The following is a 25,667-nucleotide window of genomic DNA, read 5'->3' on the forward strand; positions in this document are numbered from 1 at the left end:
ACATCCCTCCATGGTTTCTGCATCAGCTCCTGCTCCTTGACCTGCTTGAGTTCCAGTCCTGACTTCCTTCAGTGATGAACAGCAATGTGGAAGTGTAAGCCAAATAAACCCTTTCCTCCACAACTTGCTTCTTGGTCATGATGTTTGTGCAGGAATAGAAACCCTGACTAAGGCACTGGTGTGAGGTGGAATCTGAAGATTCTCATCATTCTTTCTTCTTCTCCTTTCTTCCTCCTCATACTTTTGCCTTCTCCCCTCTAATGCTTTTGCCTTCTCCCCAACTGAAAGTCTGAACCCAGTCTTTTTTATTATTATAAGCTATTTTCTTTATTTACATTTCAAATGTTCCCCTTTCCTAGTTTCCCCTCTGAAAATCCCCTATACCCTCCTCTTCCCCTGTTCCCCAACCCTCCCACTCCCATTTCTGGTCCTGGCATTCCCCTATACTGGGGCATAGAACCTTCACAGGACCTAGGGCCTGTCCTCGCACTGATGACCGACTAGGCCATCCTCTGCTACATATACAGCTAAATCACAAGTTCTACCATGTGTTTTCTTTGATTGGTGGTTTACCTCCAAGGAGTGCTGGGGGTACTGATTAGTTCATATTGATGCTCGTCCTATGGGGCTTCAGACCCCTTCATCTCCTTGGGTACCTTCTCTAGCTCCTTCATTGGGGACCTTGTGCTTTGTCCAATGGATGACCGTGAGCATCCACTTCTGTATTTGCCAGGCACTGGCAGAGCCTCTCAGGAGACAGCTATATCAGGCTCCTGTTAGCAAGCTCTTGTTGGCATCTGCCATAGTGTCTGGATTTGGTGGTTGTTTATTGGATGGATCCCCAAGTGGGGCAGTCTCTGGATGGTCATTCCTTCAGTCTCTGCTCCGAACTTTGTCTCTGTAACTTCTTCCATGGGTATTTTGTTCCCCCTTCTAAGAAGGATTCTGAGCTTCTGGGCTAATATCCACTTATCAGTGAGTGCATATCATGTGTGTTCTTTTGTGATTGGGTTATCTCATTTAGGATGATATCCTCCAGATCTATCCATTTGTCTAAGAATTTCACAAATTCATTGTTTTTAATAGCTGCGAACTCCACTGTGTAAATGTACCACATTTTCTGTATCCTTTCCTCTGTTGAGGGGCATCTGGGTTCTTTATATAGCTTCTGGCTATTATAAATAAGGCTGCTATGAACATAGTGGAGCATGTGTCCTTCTTACCGGTTGGAACATCTTCTGGATATATGCCCAGGAGAGGTATTGCGGGATCCTCCGGTAGTACTATGTCCAATTTTCTGAGGAACTGCCAGACTGATTTCCAGAGTGGTTGTACCAGCTTGCAATCCCACCAGCAATGGAGGAGCGTTCCTGTTTCTCCACATCTTTGCCAGCATCTGCTGTCACCTGAGTTTTTGATCTTAGCCATTCTGACTGGTGTGAGGTGGAATTTGAAGATTCTCATCATTCTTTCTTCTCCTTTCTTCCTCCTCATTCTTTTGCCTTCTCCCCTCTCATTCTTTTGCCTTCTCCCCTCTCATGCTTTTGCCTTCGCCCCACCTGAGAGTCTGAATCCAGTCTTTTATTAACCAAAGTTACATAATCAAGGCTTTGATCATTAATAATCTTCAAAAATTCTAAAATTTGCAAAAAATTTTATGAATCCTGGATCAATAGTCCCAAATCCCATTTCCTTAGAGCAGAAACTAAAAGTAAAAGCACATTTTCTTGTAGGTTTTACACAGCCTGTTCTTCACAGTAGCCAGGCACAGTTCTTGTGATTTTCCGGTACAGCAGACAGTAGTCTTTAGTAACTATGTTCATGTATGAACAAAAAGATAACAGACTACTAAAATTAAAATGATTCCTTAGAAAGTTTTGAATTTATGTAAGTAAAGAGGTTAGCTCTCTCCAATATCTTTCCAGGCATTATCATCTCCAATTCTTCAATTAGCTAGGAGAACAAAACACTAACTTTCTATATGTGTCTACATCATCTTTTAAGTCACACCTCCCCTTACACAGCCCTGGCAAGTGCCTGTCCCTGCCCTAATAGATCCCTGCTGCCGTGCCAGGGGCCTTCTCTACCTCCATCACTTGTTCCCATATTACGCTTTCTTTTAAATCAGCAGTTATAAAACCTACCTTAGAGATGCAAGAATCAATGAGAGAAAAAATTGCTCTAAGATGCCCCATATGAGAATGGCAAAGCAGATTCTAACCACCAGCTGCCCTCAAACTGCCCACTGCAGTGCTTGATGGAGCTGCTTGGGAAAGTGAAAACACAACTAAAGGGGGTTGTAGTACGTTGAAATCGGGTATAATAAATAAATAGCAAAGTAATTTCAACAAATAACTAAAGACCGCCCCCCTGCCCCAGCTTGGTGAACCAAGGCTGATTTGAATTAGTTACAGGGAGTATGGTCGACCCAAAGGCAACTTCATCATATATGGGCTATGAAAATAGTACATGAACTTGGAAGGGGAACATAGCAAGAGGTTTCTAGGGAGAACTGGAAGGGAAGTGGGGTTAATATGATCAGGTGAACTGGAGAGTTAAGATAACTAGCCCCCTTCACTCTTAGCAGGGCCCCCTAAGGAGTGGGCTTATACCAAATCAAAGTGTCTAAAGGCTAAGGGTATTCCCAACCTCTTCTGAGCCCAGGTTCTTCCTGCATCATCAGTTAAGGATTTGGAGTTCTTAATTGGAAGTTGAATTGTGTGCCTTGATATTCTACCCAGAATTACTCAAGTCCAACTAACCACAGGTGAAAAAAAAAAATCTAGAAAAAAATGAACATTTTGCTCATTAATACGGTACCTAAATGTGCTTGGCCCACATTGCAGGCTGTGGTTCTAAGATGTTGCATTGCAGTCTCAAGAAGCCTCTGCGCTTTCTTAGTTTGTGTGCCTGCATTCTCAAGGGCGGGGATTACTCCCACCTGTGTCCAAACGCTGCCTAAACAAACCAGGGCTTCACAGGAGGAGGGAGGGGTAGTGAGCTGCAAAGACTTAGCTTGCAGAAAACAGTAGTAGTGTAGTGCGCTGGCTGCCTTCCTCAGAAATTGCCCCATCGAAGCTGACAGCGGGCAAAAGAAACCCACCAGCCCCTGAGCGCACGCATGCGGGGTGGAAAGGAGGCTACACCCCTTAGCTGTGTTTTATAGGAACCTTGCCAAGGATCCTTGCGTGTCAGCCTGCTCCTCCTCCGCTCCCTCCACTTTCTCGCCTTCACCAGTGCAGTGGCTCCTGGCAGAACCTCGCATGCCACCTCCCGACCATCCCCGGGTTTGGCGTCTGGAGAGAGGAGCAGGAACTGCAGGGGAGCGTGGCCCCTCTGAGTTGCTTTTTCTTAATTAAGCAGGGGCTGAGGGGCGTGCTGGGATACGCACCGACTGCACTTGCAGCCGGAGCTGCTGTGGGTCTGGAGGGCCTTTCAAGGAGGGCGCTGGAGGCCAGCGCTGATCCCTGGGGTCCGGGCCGCGTGGCTTCGGCGGGTGGCGCGTGTGTGCGCGCCGCTGTGGTGGCTTCCCCGCCCTTGGCGCAGGGCAGGGCTGCGAGGACATCCCGCACTCCACACCCAGTTTCTTGGTCCTCTTCGAGTCCTCTTGGAGCTGCTCCCACTTCTGGTTTGGACAGACTTGGACTGTTTCCCAGCGAGGCAGCCCTGGGCAGAGCGCCCTCAGAGCGCCTGGCGTCGGCCGGGGCACCCTTCCGGGTGCGAGCAGCTGCTCTTTGGGCTCTGGGTTTCGGACCTTAGGGCTTTGGGAGAGGGGGTTCAAAGAAGCTTGGAGTACAGGTCCCAGAGAATCTCCCCTGAGGCGCGCATCTGTGTTGCCAGCCTCCACGCGCGCAGGAAGTTTGCAAGGATCCGGACCCCCAACTTCTTGTGGACATGAATCAAACAGCCGGAGCTTCCAACAACGTCAGGTGTCCTCCAGGGAAAGGCCATAAGGTAAGAGACCCGCGACTGTTGGGTAGTCTAAAGAGTGGAGGGAGATTCACAAGCATTGGGAGTTGTCATGCATCCCTCCTTACCGTCTGTGTGTCCTCCAGTGGCACACTGTAGATATATGATGTAGTGGCACACTGTAGACAGTAGATGGATGGCATGGATTTCCAAGGATGTGTGATGTTTAACAGACCCAGAGATTTAACACAGATGTTTAACAGAGCCGGCTAAGAAGGCTTAGTGTGTGTGTGTGTGCCAGAGAATTCTGGGGTACCCTAGGCTTGGAGATGCTCTGTTGCTGGTCTTTTGCTAGTCCCAGTCTAGTGGATGCAGCTGTTTGCCTCTATTGAGTTCTCTGGAAGGATAGGTCTGCAGGAGGCAGAGCCCCTGAATCAGCTCCTCCAGGCTGGAGCTCCGGAATAGGCTTCCCTGTCTTGTCAGCGCCGCAGACAGGTGCTACATTTTCCTTAATGGACCAGTGTGTGTGCCTGCAGTTATTCCTAGGAAATTAGTGAGGTTCAGAGAAAGTGGGCCACACAGGGACCTAGGAACCCTAGCAAAAGACTCTAGGAGCCAGCACAGAAGGTCAAGGCTCAAAAATGTTTACTTCGCACACTTAACTGTACAAGACCAGTTTCTCCCCGCACCCATCTTGAGCATCAACCTTCCCTGTGGACACCCAGGCTTCCTGTTCACTTTCTCAATCATCTGTGAGCAATGGTGAGCAAATTTTTCACTCGGATTCACAGGATAGCACACATCAATGCATACTTGCCAAATATTCCAAAGTGCCTTCACTAGTTTTTAATCTAAAGGTAATTAAATACTTCGGAGTATTTGGTATCCAGCCTGAGTCTACACTCTCAGCCTTGATCTTGTGCTTGTCATGTCTAAACTTTCATGTGGCATTGGCGTGTCAGGAAAACGTTGCCATTGGGATCTTTTAGTTGTTTGGGGGGTGTGAGGTTGGGGTTAGTAATGACATTGGGCTTATTTGGTCACTAAGGGAAGCCATGGTCTGTCACACTGACCATGGAGGGAGTAACAGGGAGCTATGGCCTTAGTATACTTTTATTCCAGATGAGTATTAGCCATCATCCCTCACCCCCAATCAGATGTGGATGAGACATTTTAATCAGCAGGTCATGTGACTGCCCCCCCCCATTCTCATGAACTATGATCCGCTCATTTCCCACTTCCACAGTTGCCTTAATATCCAGATGAAATTCATAATGGCCGACATAAGATGTTAAATTAAAAAAATAATAAAGTTTCACACATCGGTGATTATATCATAGAGACTTCCGTGTGGTTCAGAATATCATTCAATAACTTCTTTGGAAAGAAAAGCCTTTGGTTCCAGTGGCAAAGAGCCTTTTTGGCAGAATTGGACTGCAGGATATTGACAGCAATAAAACCTTCTGGGAAGTGTTGGGCTACACACTAGCATTTAGTGGGTGCTAGATTGAGAACGCTTTAGTCACAAGTCATGGACTGGTGGTATGTCTATCCAACGTTCAGTCTATTAACCCTATTAACTCAGTAATAATTAATCAACCCACCCTTCAGGTCACAAGTGCAAATCCTGCTGCACTCCAAGGACTGAGACACTAGGTAAGAATTTCAGTGTTTTCTCTTGGAGTCCCCTCAGTCCATCTCTGATTATCCGCATTCTGAGGCAGCTGTCTCTCCATTGCCCAAGGTGAGGTGTGCTAGCTAAGGAGAAAGATGATAACTCCTGTTCTCAGAGAAGAGCTCCCTTAGGGTGAAGTTTGTCATGAGGATGTTTGCAGGGAGATAGCAATGGCAGAAGTGAGATGATGGCTCCTTATGAATAAGAACCAATAAACAGAGGCCCTGGCCATCAACAATGCACAATACAAACCAGAAGAGGTTTAGGTTACAATGTCTCTTAATAACATACAAAATTCAATAATATAAGCTCAGGTTAATAGAAGTTTGGAGGAAGATGCTTCCATGCACCTGCTGCTCTGGCTCTTTTTGGGAGATGACCATGACGAACTCCCTTGTGCAGATGGTTTGTTCTGGGTGTTCCTATGTGTACTGGCACATGCCAGTTTGGTGAATGAGGAAGCCAGAGAACAACTCTGGATGCTTTTTCTTAGCCATCATCCATGTTTAGTCTTTGAAATAGGATCACTCACTGTCCTGGAATTCTCCAAGTAGGGTAGGATGGATGGCTGGTGAGCCTCAGGGATAGCCGTTCTCAACCTTCCTAATGTTGCGACCCTTTAACACAGTTCTCCCTACTGTGGTGACCTCCCAAAGAGAAAACTACTTTTGTTGCTACTTCATATAATTTTGCTACTGTTGTGAATAATGTCAACATTTTTAGAGCTAGAGGTTTGCCAAAGGCCTTGTGATTCACAGGTTGAGAATTGCTGCTCAGGAATCTGTGTCTGCTTCACACGCAGATGTTCAGCCTTACAAATACTTTCCTGACTGAGCCATCCTGTAGCTCAGTGCAGACAGTCTTAGGGGCACCTTGTCTTGTAGGTGGCTGCTCAGGGGTGGAGTTCAGTTATGCTGAAACAAGTTGTCAGTAGCTTTATTCTCAAACAGAGTCACCAGGACTAAGAAACAAAAGCTCAATGTTGTACCTTTTGTATCCTCCTAAAGTGGGAAAAACTAACCATCTGTGGAAGGATACACAAGGAAACCACCAGCCAGGACTCTTCTGTAGGCAAGAGTCACTGCTCCAGCAAAGTAAAGTGCAGAAGCTAAGGCTGTATAAGATGGGAGATAAGTATGTCCCATGGGGGTCATAGAGTCACTCTTGAACTGAGTTGTGGTGCTGGGCAGTGCCTGGGATCCAGTGAGTATTCATTAACAGCTAGGGCTGTTGTGTAAGTAGCGGAGTCTAGACTAACAGGGGCAGACTACTCATGGTCTGATTCACGCCACAGAATCCCATCTTGTTAATGGCTCCTAGAAACTTACAAGGGCTCTCTATCCTTGAATGAAGGCAACCAGATAGAGTCTTGTAGACAATGGGAAGCATGAACTGAAGGCTGCACAGCTTTAGCTCTGGAGGGCTACACCACGCTCTCCTTATGGTGGTTTGAATGAAAGTGGGCCCCACATGCTCATAGCGAATAGCACATGATAGGAGATGTGGCTCTGGAGTAAGTGTAGCCTTGTTGGAAGAAGTGTGTCAATGGAGCTTGCTTTGAAGTTCCAAATGCTCAAGCCAGGCCCAGTGTCACTCTCACTGCCTGCTGCCCATGCGTCAAGATCTCAACACCTTCTCCAGCACCATGTCTGCCTGTGTGTCACCATGCTTCCCAATAATGGGACTAAATCTCTGAACCTGTAGGCCATCCCCAATTGAATGTTTTTCTTCACAAGAGTTGTTGTAGTCATGGTGTCTCTACACAGCGATAAAAACCCAAATTAAGACAGTTGCATAAAAAGTGGAGTCAGACAGACGGTGAAAGAAAATCTAAGACAAACAGGGCTTCCTTCCTTCCTCAGGAGTACAGAGAAAGCATGGCTCTTGTGGAGTACTTAAGCCACTGAACTAGCTCTCCAGCCCCACATTATGATCATCTGAGTGGGTATATGTATAACGTCATTTTACTGTTCTTCTAAAAATATGTTCAATGTATTATTTAAAAATGATACATGCATATAATGTATTTTGATCATACCTATCCTTCCCCTTCAACTCCCTTTCCCTCAATTTCATGCTGGGCCTCTTCTTTTAGTTAACCCACTGGGTCCAATCAGTGCTGATTGTCTGTGCACAAATGTGAAGGCAAACACTGTGACATGGGCAACCTTCTAGAAGCCACAACCCTTATGAAAAGTTAGTCTCCATCACAGCAGCTATCAGCTGCATGGCTCCTCTGCTAGGGACTGACTCAGGATCCCTTCCCCCCAGCTATGCTTGCAATTTAACTGGGTTTATCTGTGCAGCTTTGATGTAGCTGCTAAGAATTTGTAAGTGCAAAAGCTATGTCCTATATCCAGAGGACAGCATCTTCCCCACTTTCCCCCACTCTCCCCCACTCTGGTTCTTAATTCCTACTGCTTTATCTTCCATGGTGTTCTCTGATCCTTAAGTACGGAGAAGGGGGTGATATCCATCGATGGAGGAGAGGAGCACTCAGTCTGCATGGTTCTTGAGTGTGAACACGTAGATGATAATGTCCTTTGGCAATGTCAAAAAGCTGGATATGCCTGACAGCTTTTCTAAAGGAGGAACTTTGCTCATGGCTTTGTGTTGTCAGTCTCAAACTAGCATCAAAGCACCAATTGATCAGTTCTCCCTCCCTGGAAGCCATGGGTTTGCTCTCCAAAGCTTGCTCATGGAAACTCAATTATTCCAGCACATCCTGAGGTTAGTTAACCTCTGTGTCTGGAGGGTTTTTGGGGGGAGGGGGCTTCATTGTAGGGTCTTCAACAGCTTCTGGGTGTTCAAGCCATTGCACAACTCCCTGAAGGCTTCTGCAGTGACAGTTTTCTCTCTGCCAGTCTCTCCAATCCCTGTCACCTCTGATGTGACACTTGAAAATGTGACCAAGCTTTTTACTTTCCTCTTCCAGGACTTATTTCACCATGAGCAGAGAGGTAGGGAAGATACTACCATTTCACTCATGTGTGTGTCAGTTTCATGTAACATTAAGTGAAAAGGAACATGTATTAATAGAAACCATATTGGATCAATCAGATGATATTTTGTGGAATAATATTTTCACTCTTGTGTGTGCTTGGTACATGTAGATATGAAATTTTCAGGTAGAAGGACACGTTTTATTAACCAAAGTAAACTGGTGTTACAATATTGCAAAACACTCCTGCATATGTATTTACAAATGTACTTAGAAATGAAAAAAACAACAGTTTGCTTCAAAATAACCCAGACATACAAAAATGGGACTTAGGGAAAGTGGACCCTCATGTTTTGCTTTGCTTTGCTTTGCTTTGCTTTGCTTTGCTTTGCTTGTTTGTTTTGTTTGTTTGTTTGTTTGTTTGTTGTGATCTGAGAGGGGTTGGCCTTTCTTTTTAATTGTCCCCATTTTCTGGGTTAAATGCATAAGATGAATATAAGTTAAATTTCCAGATGCTATGACAGAAAGTGACAGAAAGGATCAGAGAATCAAAGGATTCAGACACAGGTGGGAACAAGATCAGAGCAGGTAGCGAGGTTGAAAATCAAAACCAAAGAACAAGCTGGAGAGTGGAATGGAAACTCCACAGAGGGAGTCAGTTCTGTGCTATGCTCATGCCATTGTGGGGAAGGAGATGGGATGGAAGGTGACACAGTGTGTCACAGCAGATCATTGAGGAGCCATGAGCTCACTTGAACTCTTCTTGGCCCAAGGTGGCTTATGACTCAACTGATGATTAAATCAGTTGGGAAGGAGCATTCCAGAAAGGAAGAGCTAGCTGTCTAGAAATTGAGAACAGAGCCTTCATGTCATAGAGAAGACGAGGATGCTTGTTTCCAATGAAGTGTGTGTCTAAATGTCTAAAACCAAATGAGAAACCCAGGAGGACAAAGCTCTACAGACTCAGCAGAAGGTTCATAAGAGAAAAGAAAGGGAAACAGGAGGGATGTTGGGAAAGAGACAGCATCAAGACAGGTGTCATTTCCAACCATGACAAGGTGGCTGCACAGTAAACTCACATCAGCTGTGGCAGCATGCCTAAGATATGTACAAGATCAAACCAGACAAAATCCCAGCACATTCAGAGGAAGGCCTCGAGAGGTTCCATCCCTAGCTGAGAAAGAATTGGACTACTGGATGCTGAGGGAAGGACCCCTGGTTTTCTTCAGGGATAAGCTATTCATGCTCTAGTAGATATATCCCAATACCCATGTAAACAAGCACCACTAAGTGGACTTGGCAGGGTTTGGCAAAGAGCATGAAGTGGGAGGGAAAAGTGAAATATAGTAGAAGAAATAGAAGGGAAGGAATGGGGGTTGAATTTGATGAATGCATATATATCATACATGAAATCCTCAATCAATAAAAAGCACTGTTACTAACAAGGGAGGTGGGGGGAACAAAGGAAGTCTTTAGACTAGGCAAGCTCTATGGAAGAGGTGGGAAGAGAGCTGATAGAAGAGGAAAGAGAAGAGAGAGCCAGCTCTGATCAGCAAAAGGAGAGCAGCAAGCATTTAAGCAACGTCTCTTCTTGAGGAGAAGTTTGGAACTGACAGCCACATTGGAGTAAAGAAGCCTGGGTTCCTAAACATCTCCTATTTATCTCAGGATACAGAGAAGTGTGAACTTTGAGCCAAATGTTGGAAGAAATAAACTGTGAATTGCTGATTTATAATTGAAGCTCAAGGTCTAGAGTGGGTGACCCCCACAGAGTGCATGATGCTAATCCTGGGCATCAAGTTTACTGATGAAGGATACAGGTGTAGCTTCATTTCCAGCTGTGGATAAGATAATCTGTTTTAACTGTCACACTCAGTATCTCTACAAAAACACAGAAGGGAAAGCTGCTTTTAAACAGCTCTGTGTCTGGGCAAAATGGGGGTCCACCAACTATAGAAGCTGCAAAGAGAAAGAAAGGAGAGAGAGAGAGAGAGAGAGAGAGAGAGAGAGAGAGAGAGAGAGAGAGAGAGAGAGAGAGAGAGAGAGAGCATTTCTATAATTAAGAATACACCAAAACAGTCAAGACCTCATGCACTGTGCCTAGATCTCTCCTGAGACTCCAGCTGCACCCACCTAAGCACCAGTAAGATTCCAGTGACCTAAGAAAGGATCAAAAAACTAAATTTGCATTTGGGTTGCCACTTAACTAAATTAGTCACAAGAACAAACCACCAATAAATCTTCAGAGAAACATAAGAGAATCCAGAATTTCCAAATGCTCACAATTTCCAAGAAAAGTTGGACTTTAAGCACAAGAAAAGAAACATAACACAGATACTCAAGGAGAAACTGCAGTTGACATGGCTTGACCCCAAGGTGGGACAATTGGGATGTTAGCACTATCAGACAAGGGTCTGTAGTGGCTACTATAATGTAGTTCCTCAAAGACAGAAAGGATGCTTAACACAGATGAAAGCATCATAGCTTCAAGAAGGAAATTGGGAGTATGAATAAGGAACAAAGTAGAAATTCTAATAATTTTTTAAAGTAGCACCAGAAACAAATGTTGGAGTTAGCAAACAGCAGATTAGAAAGGATATTCAATAAAGGTGAAGACAGAACAACAGCATTATAGCCAAAATGAGGAAAAAAATAGTTAATCTAAGGAGTGTTGCTTGCAGGTTTTTCTCCCTGGGGGAGATTAGAAATATATCAATCCCTAGGTCCCAAGATCCCAACCACAGGACAAAGTATGATTCCATCACAGTTCACCCTAGGGTACCAATGAGTTTACTGGGCTTACTCACAGGGCATGGGTGAGGAGTGACTGACAGGAGTTGGGGTGACCTGGAAAGAGCTGCACTGGAAAGGCTGCAGCCACCATAACCAGTGACTCCTCTCTTGTGTCTGTGTAGATGGAGTACCCTTCCCCTGTCTTCTATAGCCCATATACTCTATCCATCCCTGAGACACCAAGACCAGTGTAATTCAGGTAGAACTGATTGGGAGAAATGGCTGACACCCAATGAGGGTCTGTGTTAGTTGGTGTTCTAATCCTGTGAAGAGATACTATGACCACAGCAATATTTCATTGGCACTGGCTTACAGGTTCAGAGGTTTAGTACATTATTGTCATGATGTGAAAGTGTAGCAGCATGCAGGCAAACAAGGTGCTGGAAAATAGCTGAGAGTTCTACATCCTGGTCCTCAGGCAACAAGAAGAAAGACCGAGATACTACGTCTGGCTTGAGCTTCTGAAACCTCTAACCCCACCCTAGTGACACACACCCTCTAAAAAGACTATGCCTACTCCAACAAGATTCACCTCCTAATGGAGCCACTCTCTATGGGACAAGAAAAAAATGGTTTCCTGCCTTAGGAGGGGGGAAAGGGAGGGAGAGAAAGAAGGAGAAAGAGAGAGAGAGAGAGAGAGAGAGAGAGAGAGAGAGAGAGAGAGAGAGATGAAGGTAGTAGGACACTATCCTTAAAGTGCTTAAAGAAAGGCCAACTCCTGTCAGATCACCCAGAAAAACAAAACAAACAAGCAAAGCAAAGCAAAGCAAAGCAAAGCAAAGCAAAGCAAAGCAAAGCAAAGCAAAGCAAAGCAAAGCAAAGCAAAGCAAAGCAAAGCAAAGCAAAGCATGAGGCATGAGGGTTGTTGTCTTGCAAATCTCTCACACCTAACATGTAGCGTTTTTAAAGACAGGGTCTAATCTGGAAGGTAATTTCCTCCAATCCCCTCATATCTTGAAATTCAAGATAAGGTAGCTGATTACTGAGAAAGCCAGCTCCCCGCTCCATTCTCACCAAATTGTGCCCCACCACATTGTTCCATGGTTTGTCTGCCCTGAGCATACAAAGACAAGAGTCACATCCAGCATTGGTTCAGGCACAGTACATCCTGTTGAATAGCATGAAAACACCTCTCTACTGCCGAGTATTAGGGAGTGGGTGGCAAATTCATTGTGTATTTTCCACATCACCCTTCCTTATATTAAACAGGAAGTCTACTTATTTGATAATTTCAGAAAGAAACAGGAAAGGGCACCATATAAATAAAAAACGTAAATTCTTTTTACTACCCAGGAACTAAATCACCCTGAAGGATTTTAGAAAGTTCACTGTGGTACATACAAGATAAATTGCCTTAATGACTTCCAGTATATCAGTGAAAATCTATTTATGTTATTTTGGTTTTACATTTTATTGATTTTTAAAATTTTAATTGTCCCTATTTTCTGAGTTAAATGCATAAAATGAATATAAGCTCATGCATAAGTTAAATTTCCAGGAATACAGAGCAGTAAATGAGTAGAAATTGTTTTCCTGGTTTTATTTATTGGACCTTCTTTTTTTTCCCGGTCAAAAGCTGATTCTTGAGTGTGCCACACGGCTGCTTTCTTTCTAAAGGCTTCCAAATATGACTCAACCAGATAAGACCTGAGAATATTTGAGAAACTTTCTTTCAATGATATGGTTTGTGGACAGAATATTTTTCTTGTTATCCTCTACACAATATCTTAGCACAACTATTTGCAATACTGATGCTATGTGATGTAAGAAATCTAGAGATTATTTGAAGGCAGACAAATATTATACAGCCTTATATACCTGTCAATGATTTGTGAACATCTGAAGAGTATTACATCTGTAGTGGTCCAGGAACTCATCACTGAATACCAATAAGCATCATATTTTAATTCTCTCATACTTCATACTGCTTGAAGAAAACATGGTGGGATTTTACGAAATCACCAAACCTGACACTGTCTTTGCACATGGCCTTGCAAACTGTTTTCTCAACAGAGGTGAAAGAATTTAAACTCCTTGCTCATCCTCTGCTGGACCTGTTAGGGTTTTGGAATATTTGTGCTGCTTTTATACTGCAATGATCATATGATGTGTGCTCTCTCCATGTTGTTCTTTCTTATGAAGATTCCAAAAAGAATATTAAGAAACCATAAGGCATAGATACATAACTGACAAATATAAAATTGCACCAGGCTAGGTGTGCAAAAGACAAATATATCCATGTTCTTCAGGGTATCTATTTACTTATATTTACTTATTTTGAAATAGTATCCCGTATCTGACATGGGCCTCAAACTCTCTATGGAGCTAAAGATGGCCTTTGAACTTCAAATTCTCCTGCCTCCACCTCCAGAGTGCTGGTATTGCACATGTGCACCCCTCACTTAGCTTTTAAATTCTGTAGACCAAACCAAGAGTTCCATGCATGTTGGTAAACACTACCAATGGAGCTATATTCCCAGACCTTTTTTTTTTCCTGTTCCAAAGTTTTTATTGTTATTGTTTTAATATGATCCATCTACTCATTAGAATAAAGAACTGTGTCTAGGGATCCATCAGTAATGTTGAAAAGACCTCTGACTTATCCACCTCTACTAATAAGACTCTTCATGGGCACAATAGTTGTAGTAAATCAGATCTTCAGGCTTAAACCATAGATGGTTCTCTTTCTCAGTACTTTACCCTGAATCACTGCTATGAATGATGTTCCTTCCCACTTGAGTGCAGAAATCCACTTGAATTGTGCCTGGCTTAGAATCACCTGGATTGGACTCTCCCAGCATCACTCTCTGTCTTCATCACTTTGAGTCCCTCCCAGACCATGGCCACCCTGAGTTCATGTACATCATCAACCCTGGGAAGAAAGGACAGTCTTTCAGGTCAGTGCCGCTTCACGTGTTTTTTAGAACCCCCAAGGATCTTCATGGTCACCAGACAAAACCCCTTGTGCTCCAAGTGCCAACCAGGTTGTGTTGCATGCCATCTGGCTTGATGGTAATAAAGGTGCACTTGGTCTGAAAGCCATCATATTGGCTCTGGTAGTGGGTTGGTGCAGTCACTGGGAAGAGGGGGCACAGAGAGGTGACCTTGCAAATTAGCCTGCCTGCCTGCCTTCCTTCCTTCTTTCTTTTTTAATCTTTTCTTTTTGGGGGGAGGCTATAATGGTAGGGTCACACTTGGGAGGACTGGGGAGTAAGGATGATCAGGGTGCATTATGTGAAATACCCAAATAATCAATAAAATATTATATTAAAAATCTGATAGTATATTGGGCCATTGTAAAGCACCTGGATTGTCCACCTCAGGATTGTTACTGAAAGAGATGAACAGCAGAGAAAATGGGAGGCAACAGATAAGACCTTATTAGCTGACTGGGTTCCCTGTTTGTTACTTGTCACATCTCAGAGTACTTACTTCTGAGGGTGGATGTCATACAGCTAGGCCTTGAAGTTCTATCAAGATTTAATGTTGCTAGCCTTCCAGCCTGCAAAGTGTCTAGGCACATTGATGGCCATTAGTAATTGAGATCTGAACGTAGGGATCAAAGAAGGTTCTATAGTGAAATATTCTCAGTAATAACACCAGTGGGTCCTTAAGCCTCTGGAGTTTACTAAGGGACAATATGGCCAGGTTTTATTTGAACCCTAGAACTACCACATAAATTATTTGTTGCAGAGTAATGTGGGACTGTGAGTAGATACTATTTCTGTGTTTTCTTATCATGATAGACATTTGGAAACTTCAGATTTGGGGATATTACCAACAAGATGTTATAAGCCTCTGTGCACAAGTATTTTTGGAAGTATCTGTCATCTCATGTAGATAGGAGTATCTGTACCATATGATAGGTATGTGGTGTGTGTGTGTATGTGTGTGTGTGTGTGTGTGTGTGTGTGTGTGTGTGTGCATTCGAAAGCCAGAGATCAAATCTTGAGTGTCATTTCTAAGGAGCCATGTACCTTGATTTTTGAGACAGAAAGGGAGAGGGAAAGATATATCTCACATTTTTTTTTCTGACATAGAATTCACCACATAGGCTTACCAGGAGACACATATATATGCTTATCTCAACCTCCCCAGTGCTGGAATTATAAGCATATTCCAAAGTCCAAGCTGTTTATGTGGCTTATTGGCCTTGAATTAAGGTTCTCATGCTTGTGCAGTGGCTACTTTGCTGACTGAGCTATCTCTCCTGCCCCATGTTTTCTGCAGTGGTTTTAGTATTTCACTTTCTATACATGTATAACAGGCTTTCAGTATCTCCAAATCTTTGCCAAGTCTCTGAATGACTTTTTTTTTTTTTTGCTGGTAAGCATCGTAGCAAGCGTGTAATGTTGTCTTGGAATAGTTGAGATGTGTATTTCACCAGTTACTAATTGTGTTGAACATTTTTCTGCTTGCTGTCTATCCTCACATCTTTGCTGAGGAGTACATGGAAATCTCTGACATATCCCTATAGTGACAATTTTAGACTTTGGTTTCTTTTAAAAAACACAGAAATATTACAAGAATGTGTCCAGAAATATTACAAGAATATGTTTTTATTTCAATCCCAGGTATGGAATATGGGACTGCTTCAGATTGTCCACAGAAGCTGACTATGATTTGCCTCATGTACTAGCAGGGGTGTGATTTTGCCAGTGCCTGGTAGTTTCTGCTATTGTGTTACATTGGATACTCTGGGGACTTTTCAGAGGGTATAAAAGAGTCGCTAAGAGTCATGGTGGGTTGGTTGGTTGTTGTTGGTCACAGTGTGTTAATTGGTGTGGCAAAAGAAGAAACAGCAAGAAGAAATTAAATTTCCTGACATGTGCTATTATTTCCTTATATTAAGGGCAAAGCTACTCCCATACAAAGAGCAGAATGGTTTGGAAGTACTGGGAAATGTGTGTTCTGGAAAAGTGTTGTTAACAATCAGAGGCCAAAATTAAATTTCCCAGTAAATAAGATTGAAGTAGAAGGGTTAATGGATACAGGAGCTGATATAACTATCATTTCACAAAAATCTTAGAACTTGGAATGGCTATTTTTAAAGGTTTATACTTAGTTTCTAGGAATTGAAAAGTTGTCTCAGATAAAACAAAGTATGTGATGGGTTAAATATGCGGAACCAAAATGCCAAACAGAAAAGTTAAGGCCTTATGTGGATGACATACCATAAATTTATGGGGAAGGGATCTTTTACAACAGTGGAGTACTCAGATTAATATTCCTGCAAGACAGCCCATAAAGAAATTAGGGGTGAAATGGTGGGTGCACTTAGGGGTATGTATTGATATATGTCATCAAAAACAATCCCAGGCTGTGCCAATTGTCCAAACACAGGACATTATAGGTATTGAGTTTTCAAATTTTAAGTGGGGGGCATTGATGAAGTATCAAAGGCCCTACCCTTAAAGTGGTTGACAGACAAGCCTGTGTGGTAGAGTAATGGCCCTTAACTAAGGCAAAATTACAGGCACTTGAACAGCTAGTACAAGAACAGCTGGAGACTCAAAATATAGGAGAGTCTATACGCCTATCAAACCTCCCTTCATTTGTTATAAAAACCAGAGAGATGGAGGGTGTTAACAGATTTAAAAGTGTGAATAAAGTAATTCAACCAATGTATCCCTTATAGCCTGGAATTCCTTTACTTTCTGTATTACTTAAGACATGTCCTATGATAATAATTTATTTAAAAGATTGTGTTTTTTTACTATACCATTGCAAGAGCAGGGTAGGGAAAGGTTTGCTTTCATCATACTTATTTATAATAATGTTCAACCTGTAAAATGATATCAATGGAAAGTTCTTCCACAAAAAAAGTTAAACAGTCCAACTCTATGCCAATATTTTGTGCAACAACCACTAGAAATAATTCATACACAATTTTCTCAATACAGTATTTATCATTTCATGGATGATATTTTGTTGGCTGATTCTGATGCAGCTACTGTAGAGAAAATGTTTAAAGAAATATAATGAAGTCTGTCAGGCTATTGGTTACAGATTGCTTCCAAAAAAACTAAAGAGAGGAGAATAAATCTATTAACTATTTGGGTTATAAAACAACTCAACAAAAAATTCAACTATAAAAGGTACAGATCAGAAGAGATCAGTTCCAAGCTCTTAATGATTGTCAAAGATTATTGGGAGATATTAATTGGCTGTGATCTACACTGGATTAACTACTCAAGAGTTTAGTCATTTGTTTCAAATGTTACTAGGAGATTCAGACTTAAACAGTCCAAGATTGTTAACAGCTGAAGCAGAGAGAAAGAGAAAGAGAAAGAGAAAGAGAAAGAGAAAGAGAAAGAGAAAGAGAAAGAGAAAGAGAAAGAGAAAGAGAGAGAGAGAGAGAGAGAGAAAGAGAAAGAGAAAGAGAAAGAGGAACAGGAAGAGGAACAGAAAGAGGAACAGAAAGAGGAAGGTAAAGAGAAAGGGAAAGAAAAAGGGAAAGAGAGAAAGAGTCAATTCTTGTAGAACAGTGACTACAACACACACATTGATCACATAGATATCAAACTTAATTGTATTTTGATTATTTTACCTTTAATTCATTCTTCTACTGAACTCATTATTCAAAGTGAAGATAATATTATGGACTATATTTTCTTAGCACACAAACAAGGTAAGAAATTAAAGACTTACACAAAAATCTGATTTAATCATAAAAGTAGAATAAGACTATATCAATGGTCAGGAACAGACCTAGCAGAAGTTGTAGTAAATTATGTCATTCTAGGTAATCAGTGAAGATGGGCAAAGAGCTTGTAGCAACTATTTTGGAGAAATTGACAGCAAATATCCTAAAAGCAAACATCTTCAGTTTATAAAAAGAACTAATGATATTGAAAAAAATGTATTGTAAAAGGAATGCCAACTCCTGAAGTGACTGCATTCTATACTGATGTAAATAAGTTAGGAGTCACAGGCTATAAATAAGAGAAATAAAGCAAACTAATTCAAAGCCCATATACTTACATTTAAAAATTAGAACTGTATGCAATTCTTATAGTATTATTAGATTTTGCTGAATCTTTTAATATAATTACAAATCCTCAATATACAGAAAGAGTTGTTTTCTGAAACTGCTGAATATCTTCCTGATAATTCAGAACTAACCTCTTGTTTATTAACAAAAAAATCAGAAATAGAAACTATATGTTATCCATATTCAATCTCATACAGGCTTGCTAGGTCCATTAGCACAAGGTAACAAAGAAATTGACCAGTTGTTAATAAGAAATGTATTAGAAGTCTCAAGTTTTCATGAAAAACACCATGTTAACATAAATGTTTAAAGAAAAAAAAATCTATCACTTGGCAACAAGCCAAGGAAACTATAAGAAATTGTCCTTACTTGATTTTTGTACAACTATACTGTATTAATCACTGGAAGTAACTCTAAAGGTACCAAAAGAAATGAAATCTGGCAGATAGATGTATTTCATTTTGCAGAATCTGGAAAACTAAAGTTTAGAAAGAACATCATTGATACATATTCAGAGTGTCAATCGACCACTGGTTTGAATTCTGAAAAGTCTGATTCTGTAATTGTACATGTACTAGAAATAATGGCTATTATAGGGATACCTGTGTAAATTAAGATGAAAAATTTCCCTACATATATCTCCATTAAGATTAAACCATTCTTTCCATATTATAAAGCATATTACAGACATACCACAATATCTTACAAGACAAGCAGTTACAGAAAGATCTAATTACACCTTAAAAGAAACGCTTATAAAACAAAAAGAAAGCCGGGCAGTGGTGGAACATGCCATAAATGCCAGCACGTGGGAGGCAGACACAAGGACAGCCAGGGCTACACAGAGAAACACTGTCTAAAAAAAAAAACATAAATAAACAAACAAACAAACAAACAAGTAAAACAAAAAGGAAGAATATAGTTCCCCAGGTATTGACTAAATAATGTTGAGTTAATTTTACATTTTCTGAATGCTAGTGAGAAAGGAATAGCAGCAGCTAAGAGACACTGGGTTATGAAAAAAAAAAAAACTGTGGAATTAAATCAGCCTATATACTATAATATCATGTTAACATCAGAATGGAAGCTCTCAAAAGGTTTTCATTGTAGACATGGACTCATTTATATTTCCATGGGAAATAAAAAGCTGTGGATACATCAAACTGATAAAGATTAGAATCGAGCAAGAGAGGAAGCCTGAAAACCTTGGAACTGATCCAAAAAGAGCTTAGTTCTTTGAAAATGTCTCTGTTTATAGTTTCCTGCTACTTGTAGTACAACTAATGACTTAAAACAAGAAGAATAAATATAGTGACAGTTATGGGGTTTTGGTTCCTTTTTTGAAAACTCAGAAATATTATGAAAATGTATTTTCATTTTAATGCCAGGTGTAGAGTTGTGGGCCTCTGCACCAGAGGCTGTCCACAGAGATCTCTGGCCAGGCCTGGGGCGAGGGTTCTGGTGAAGGGAAGCGTGTGTGGGCAGGAAGGGGAAGGCACTTCTGCAGCTTCTGCTGCTGCAGTTGGCTCCACCTCTGTCTCTGCCATGCCTTCCAGGTTACTTGGTAACTCTGTTGTCCCATGCAGATGGAAGTCACCACCTAGCAGGTCACTGAGGTTCCAGACCTTTGCTTAATTGGAGACCAGACTGTCTGTGCACAGCCCACCACCCCACATGGAATATGGGGCTGCTTCAGATTGTCCACAACAGCTCACTATCATTTGCCTTGTATACTAGCAACAACAATGCCATCCCCTTCCCTCTATTCTTTTTTTCTCTATCTAGTGTTAAAAGGGGATTAAAAGGATGGAAAATGAGTGGGAAAGTATGGAAGAAAGAAACAACCACAAAGTAGTTAATGCTGGTTACACATTTCCAATGGCCCACTTGCTTTCTGTTGAATTATCAAGCATATGATTTGCTAAATGCCCCTCTTCTTCCATGGCAAGTTTTTAAGACTATAAATTTGCAATTTGGTTGTTTACATGCAGGAGGAAAAAATCAGCTTTGACCCATACCCATCACTGTAAGGGAATATTTGCTAAAAATAAGTCATAAATGCAGATGTCAAACCTGAAATCTTAAAAGATCCAGAAAGATGTATGAGATAGCGACCTTCTCAGAGAACTAACTTTGGCCTGTACTTACTGTCTTTTGTTTAAACATTCATGTTTGAAATAAAGAACTTCCTGAAGTATCACCATCCCTGATCTCAAGCTGTACTACAGAGTAATACTAATAAAAACATGGTATTGGTATATAAACAGATAGGTTGATCAATGGAATTGGAGTGAAGAACCTGAAATAAACCCCCACATATCTATGGACACATGGTTCTTGACAAGGAAGGCAAAGCCATACAATGGAAAAAAGAAAGCATCCTCAACAAATGATGCTGGTCTGTTCGCCTGCATGTAGAGGAATGCACATAGATCTGTATCTACCATCCTGCACAAAATTCAATCCCAAGTGGATCAAAGACCTTAACATAAAACCAGATACATTAAATCTAATAGAAGAAAAACTGGAGAATAGCCTCAAATGCATTGGTACAGGAGACAATTTCTTGAACAGAACACCAATGGCTCAGGTTCTTAGGATCAACAATTGGTAAATGGGACTCCACGAAACCAAAAAGCTTATGTAAGGCAAAAGACACAGTCAATAGGACAAAACAGCAGTCTACAGATTGGAAAAAGATCTTCACTAAACCTAGATCCAAGAGAGGGTTAATATCCAAAATATATAACAAACATGAGAAATTGGACACCAACAAACCAAATAACATAATTAAAAATTAAAAATGGGTTAGGGTTTTACTGCTGTGAATAGATACCAGGACCACGGGAACTCTTATAAGAACAACATTTAATTGGGGCTGGTTTATAGTTCAAAGGTTCAATCCATTATTATCAAGACTGGAGCATGCCATGGTCAGGCAGACCTAGTGCAGGAGGAGCTGGGAGTTCAACATCTTGTTCTGAAAGCAAACAGAAGACTGACTTCCAGGAAGCTAGGAGGAAGGTCTCAAAGCACACCCCTACAGTGAGACACTTCCTCCAACAAGACACCTACTCCAACAATAGTGCCTGCCACTCCCCGTGCCAAGCATAGTCAAACCACCATAGGTACAGAGCTAAACAGAATTCTCAAGAGAAAAATCTCAAATGGTAGAGAAGCACTTAAAGAAATGTCCAAAGTCCTTAGTCTTCAAGGAAATGCAAATCAAAATGACTCTGAGATTCTATCTGACACCCATCAGAATGGCTAGGATAAAAAACTCAAGCAACAGCACATACTGGTAAGGAGCAAGGGGAACACTCCTCCATTGCTGGTGGGAGTGCAAACTTGTACAACCACTCTGGAAATCAATCTGGCAGTTTCTCAGAAAATTAGGAATAGTTCTACCTGAAGACCCAGTTGTACCACTCCTGGGCATCTACCCAAAAGATGCTCCACCATACCACAAGGACACATGCTCCAGTATGTTCATAGCAGCTTTAACAATAATTTCCAGTTTCATCCATTTTACTGAAAACATCATAATTGTACTTTTCTTTGCACTTGATTATTATTCCATCATTTAAATTATTACATTCTGTTCATCAATTGGTAGGCATCTATGTTGATTCTATTTCCTGGCTATTTTGGCAGCACGGGGCATGGATGTCCATGTGTTCTTCTTGTAGGACATAGAGCCAGTTGGTTGTGTGCCCAGGGTGGGAATAGCCAGGTCATATTTCTATTCTATTTCTAGATTTTTGAGAAAAGTCCATACTGACTTCCAAAATGGCTGTACCCCCCACAAACAGTGGATAAAGGTTCTCCTTGCCCCACATTTTCACCAACATTTGTAGTCATTTATGTTTCTAATTTTGGTCATTCTGATGGGGTTAAGATGGAACTTTAAAGACATTTTCCATGGTGGCTAAAGATGCTGAACAGTGTTGAAAGGGCTTGCTAGCCATTTATATTTCTTTCTCTTTAAAATGAGAACTTTTCATTCGGTTCCATAACCTAGTTTTAATTAGCTTGTTTGTTTTCTTGGGTTTTTTTGTTTTGTATTCTCTAGACATTACTCTATTGCACTATAATAGCAAATACTTTCTTCCGTTCTGTGGGTTTCTCTTCACTAGACTATGATTTCTTCATTGTACAGAAGCCATTTAGTTTCACAAAATGCTTGTCTTTCCTGAACTGCCATAGCACCACTCTGAGAGTCTTAACCTTGTCTGTAAGTTGACATATACTCTATGTCTTGAAAAGCTTCAGGGCGTCGGGGTTTTTAGACTTCTGTGAGATTCTTTATAGAGTTGTTGAGTTTTGTTTGAAATAAGAGACATGGAACTAACTGTTTTAAGCATTGTATGGTTGTTTTTTGGGTTCTCTGATGTTTTATATATTATCATAAACTTTCATCTCAAGACCACCTTCATTTGTGCACCATGGGGTATGTATTCATTTTTAGTCAATTCTAGGATATTTTTTATTACCTTCTTGATTTCTTCAGTGACTCATTTTTTTTTTTTATCCAGAAGTGTGCTGTTTAATGTCCATGGATTTTTTTATTTCCTTTTGTTTCTGTTGGTATTTAACTTTGTTCCAATGTGGTCTGATAGCACTCAAGATATTATTCTATTATTCCTGTATTTGTTGAGGTTTGCTATGTGTCTTAACATGTGATAACATTTTCGCTTTTTTGAATATTGAAATCCAGTTTTTTCCAGCACCATTTATTGAAGATACTGTCTTTTTTCCCCCAATGTATATTTGTGACATCATAATCAAAATCAGATGGTTGTAGTTGTGTGTATTTATATCTAGGTCTTTTATTCCTCTGGTCTTTGTTTCTGTTTCAGTGACAGTAGCATGCTGGTTTTATCCTTATGGATCTACAGTATAATTTGAAGTCAGGCATGTTGGCATGAATTCATTATAGTATTCATTGGGTTCTGGATTGCTCTGACTATCCACGAACAATTCTGAAGGAAGTTATGTGGGGTACTGAGAAAAATGTGTATTCTTTATTGTTTGAGTGATATATCCTGTTTATCCATTTTTAACAGAAATGAAAACCTCTGAGAAATACTTTTAAATATTTTAATGTATTCTTTTCTATACTAGAAATAATAATCTTAAAATAAAATAGCACTAAAAGATGTGTAAAATTATGATTGTAAGGAAGTATGCTGTACACCTATCACATTCTTAAGATATCTTTTGATATAAATCAAGTCTCCTTATGTTAGGTTTATTATATCTTCTTGACAAAGGGAGACATTTATTACTGCATCATGTCTCCCTGTCTCATTGAACAATATTTGATTTAAAGACTACTCTGCCTTGTGTGAGCATTGCTCTCCTCTGCTGTCCTTCATTTCCATCTGCATGGACTATCTTTTTTATTCATTACATCAGTATGCACACATTCGTAAACATGAGGTAAGTCTACTATAAGCAGCATACTCATGAATCTTTTGGTTTAAAAAATCCATTTTTCAATAATTCAATTTGTTTACATTCAAGCTAACTTTGAGTGATAAAACTACTTCCTATTTTTCCTTGTTTTCTGGGTTTTAGTAGACAGGCTGTGTTTTTTTCTCAAGCTGTCTTCCTTTATGTTTAATGTTTCTGGTGGTATATTAAAAATGGTTTTGTTGTTGTGTGTCTCCTCCAGGCCTTTGCTGTTTGGTAACTGGGTTCAAACATATTACACCTTGAATTTTCTTCATGCTGGCAATAAGTAAAGTTTTATTGCATACAACTATCAGATTTTATTCTCCATATTTTAAGTATTTAGTGTCTGAATTTACATCATCTATATTATGCATCTGTTCATGATTTATTTTAGCTATATTTATTTCTAATTATTTTGTCCTTGGAATTTCATACCAGGAATGAATTGCACACCATCACTGAAGGCTTAGATGTTCTGAATCTAGATGATTCTGAGAACCAATAAGTTTCCGGTTGCCCATCTAGTCTCATAACTTCCTTTTTGAAATAATGGGTCAGAAGTCATTCTTTCTTAATGTTGCTGCAAAGCAGGCCTAGATGTGATAGGCACTGTATTAGTCAGGGCTCTCTAGAGTCACAGAACTTATGAGCAGTCTCTATATAGTAAGGGAACTTGTTGATGACTTACAGTCTGTAGTCTAACTCCTCAACAATGGTCAGCAGTAGCTGTGAATGAAAGTCTAAGGATCTAGCATTTTCTCAGTCCCACAAGGCAAGCAGTTGAAGAAGAGAGAATGAATCTTCCTCCTTCCAATATCCTTATGTAGGTTTCCAGCAGAAGTTGTAGCCCAGATTACAGGTGTGTGCCACCACACCAGGATCTGGGACTTGCTTTGTTCCAGATGACCTTGAACTCAGAGATCTCCCTGTCTTAATCTACTGGAATTCATAACCACTATGCCTCAAGATCTTCATGCGAGATCTACGTCAGAAACTTGTAACTTCCAGCCTCCAGATTAGGATCACAGGTGAGCCTTCCAATTCTGGATTGTAGTTCATTCCAGATATAGTCAAGTTGACAACCAGGAATAGCCAATACAGACATCCTTAGCTTTTGCTTTCTGGGGAAAAGCTTTTCCCCACTGTGTCTGAAGGTAAGATCTTGGTTGACATATTTTCCTCTTCAGCACTTAAACACGGTCTGTCTCCTGTCCTGCAGAGTGCATTCCACAAAATCCACTGGCAGCTATATCCTGTTTGTCTCATAATAGCCCTCTCTTACTGATGTCTAACAAACTGGTTCTGTGTCTTGGTGAAATCCTTTAAAGGATGAGTTTGATGAAGGTTTTATGTATGGGGATGATCTTCTTTCCTACAGACCAAGAAAGTTTTCATCCATTCTGTCTTTAGATGTGGTTTCTCTCTGGTCTTTTCTTATCTTCCAGAAAATCATATTATATGTATAATGAATCTTGATAGTACATTCCAATTATATCATCCATGATCTCACCTATTATAGATAACTAGGCCAACTCTTTCTTTTTGTTGATATTAATAGATTTTTCTCCCTTTTGATTGGGTAACTTTAAATGATATTATTTTGTTGATATTAATAGATTTTATCCCTTTTGATTGGGTAGCCTTGCTAAAAGTTTAGATTATATTTTTAACTATTTTCTTTAGGGTTTATATTTGTTGTCTTATTTGCTTTCTTGATTGTACATTTTTTTATAAAATTTTAAATTCTTGAAAGTTGATAAACATCTTAAATATTTTTACTACTTTAAAATATTCATGTGTCTATGTTTATGTGTGACAGCATGTGTATGCATGTGTGTCTATCTATGTGTTCATGGTTGCATGTAAGAGTGCCTCTGTGTATCTCTGTAAATGTGTCT

The 25,667-nt window shown here is 40.6% G+C and overlaps 1 protein-coding gene and 1 pseudogene across 1 annotated transcript in view; one reads left to right on the forward strand and one right to left on the reverse strand.

Moving 5' to 3' along the window:
* Positions 1-3,192: 3,192 nt before the first annotated feature.
* The window catches only part of Dpp6 (dipeptidylpeptidase 6), a 910,144-nt gene continuing 887,669 nt past the window's right edge, over positions 3,193-25,667 (forward strand). The window contains exon 1 of the mRNA NM_010075.2: positions 3,193-3,954. Within this exon, the coding sequence (NP_034205.1) occupies positions 3,895-3,954 (60 nt within the window). The 5' untranslated portion in view covers positions 3,193-3,894. The remainder of the gene's footprint in view (positions 3,955-25,667) is intronic.
* On the reverse strand, positions 13,889-14,769 carry Gm29784 (annotated as a pseudogene).

The sequence above is a fragment of the Mus musculus genome, chromosome 5, assembly GCF_000001635.26.
Source record: "Mus musculus strain C57BL/6J chromosome 5, GRCm38.p6 C57BL/6J".
NCBI lineage: Eukaryota > Metazoa > Chordata > Mammalia > Rodentia > Muridae > Mus > Mus musculus.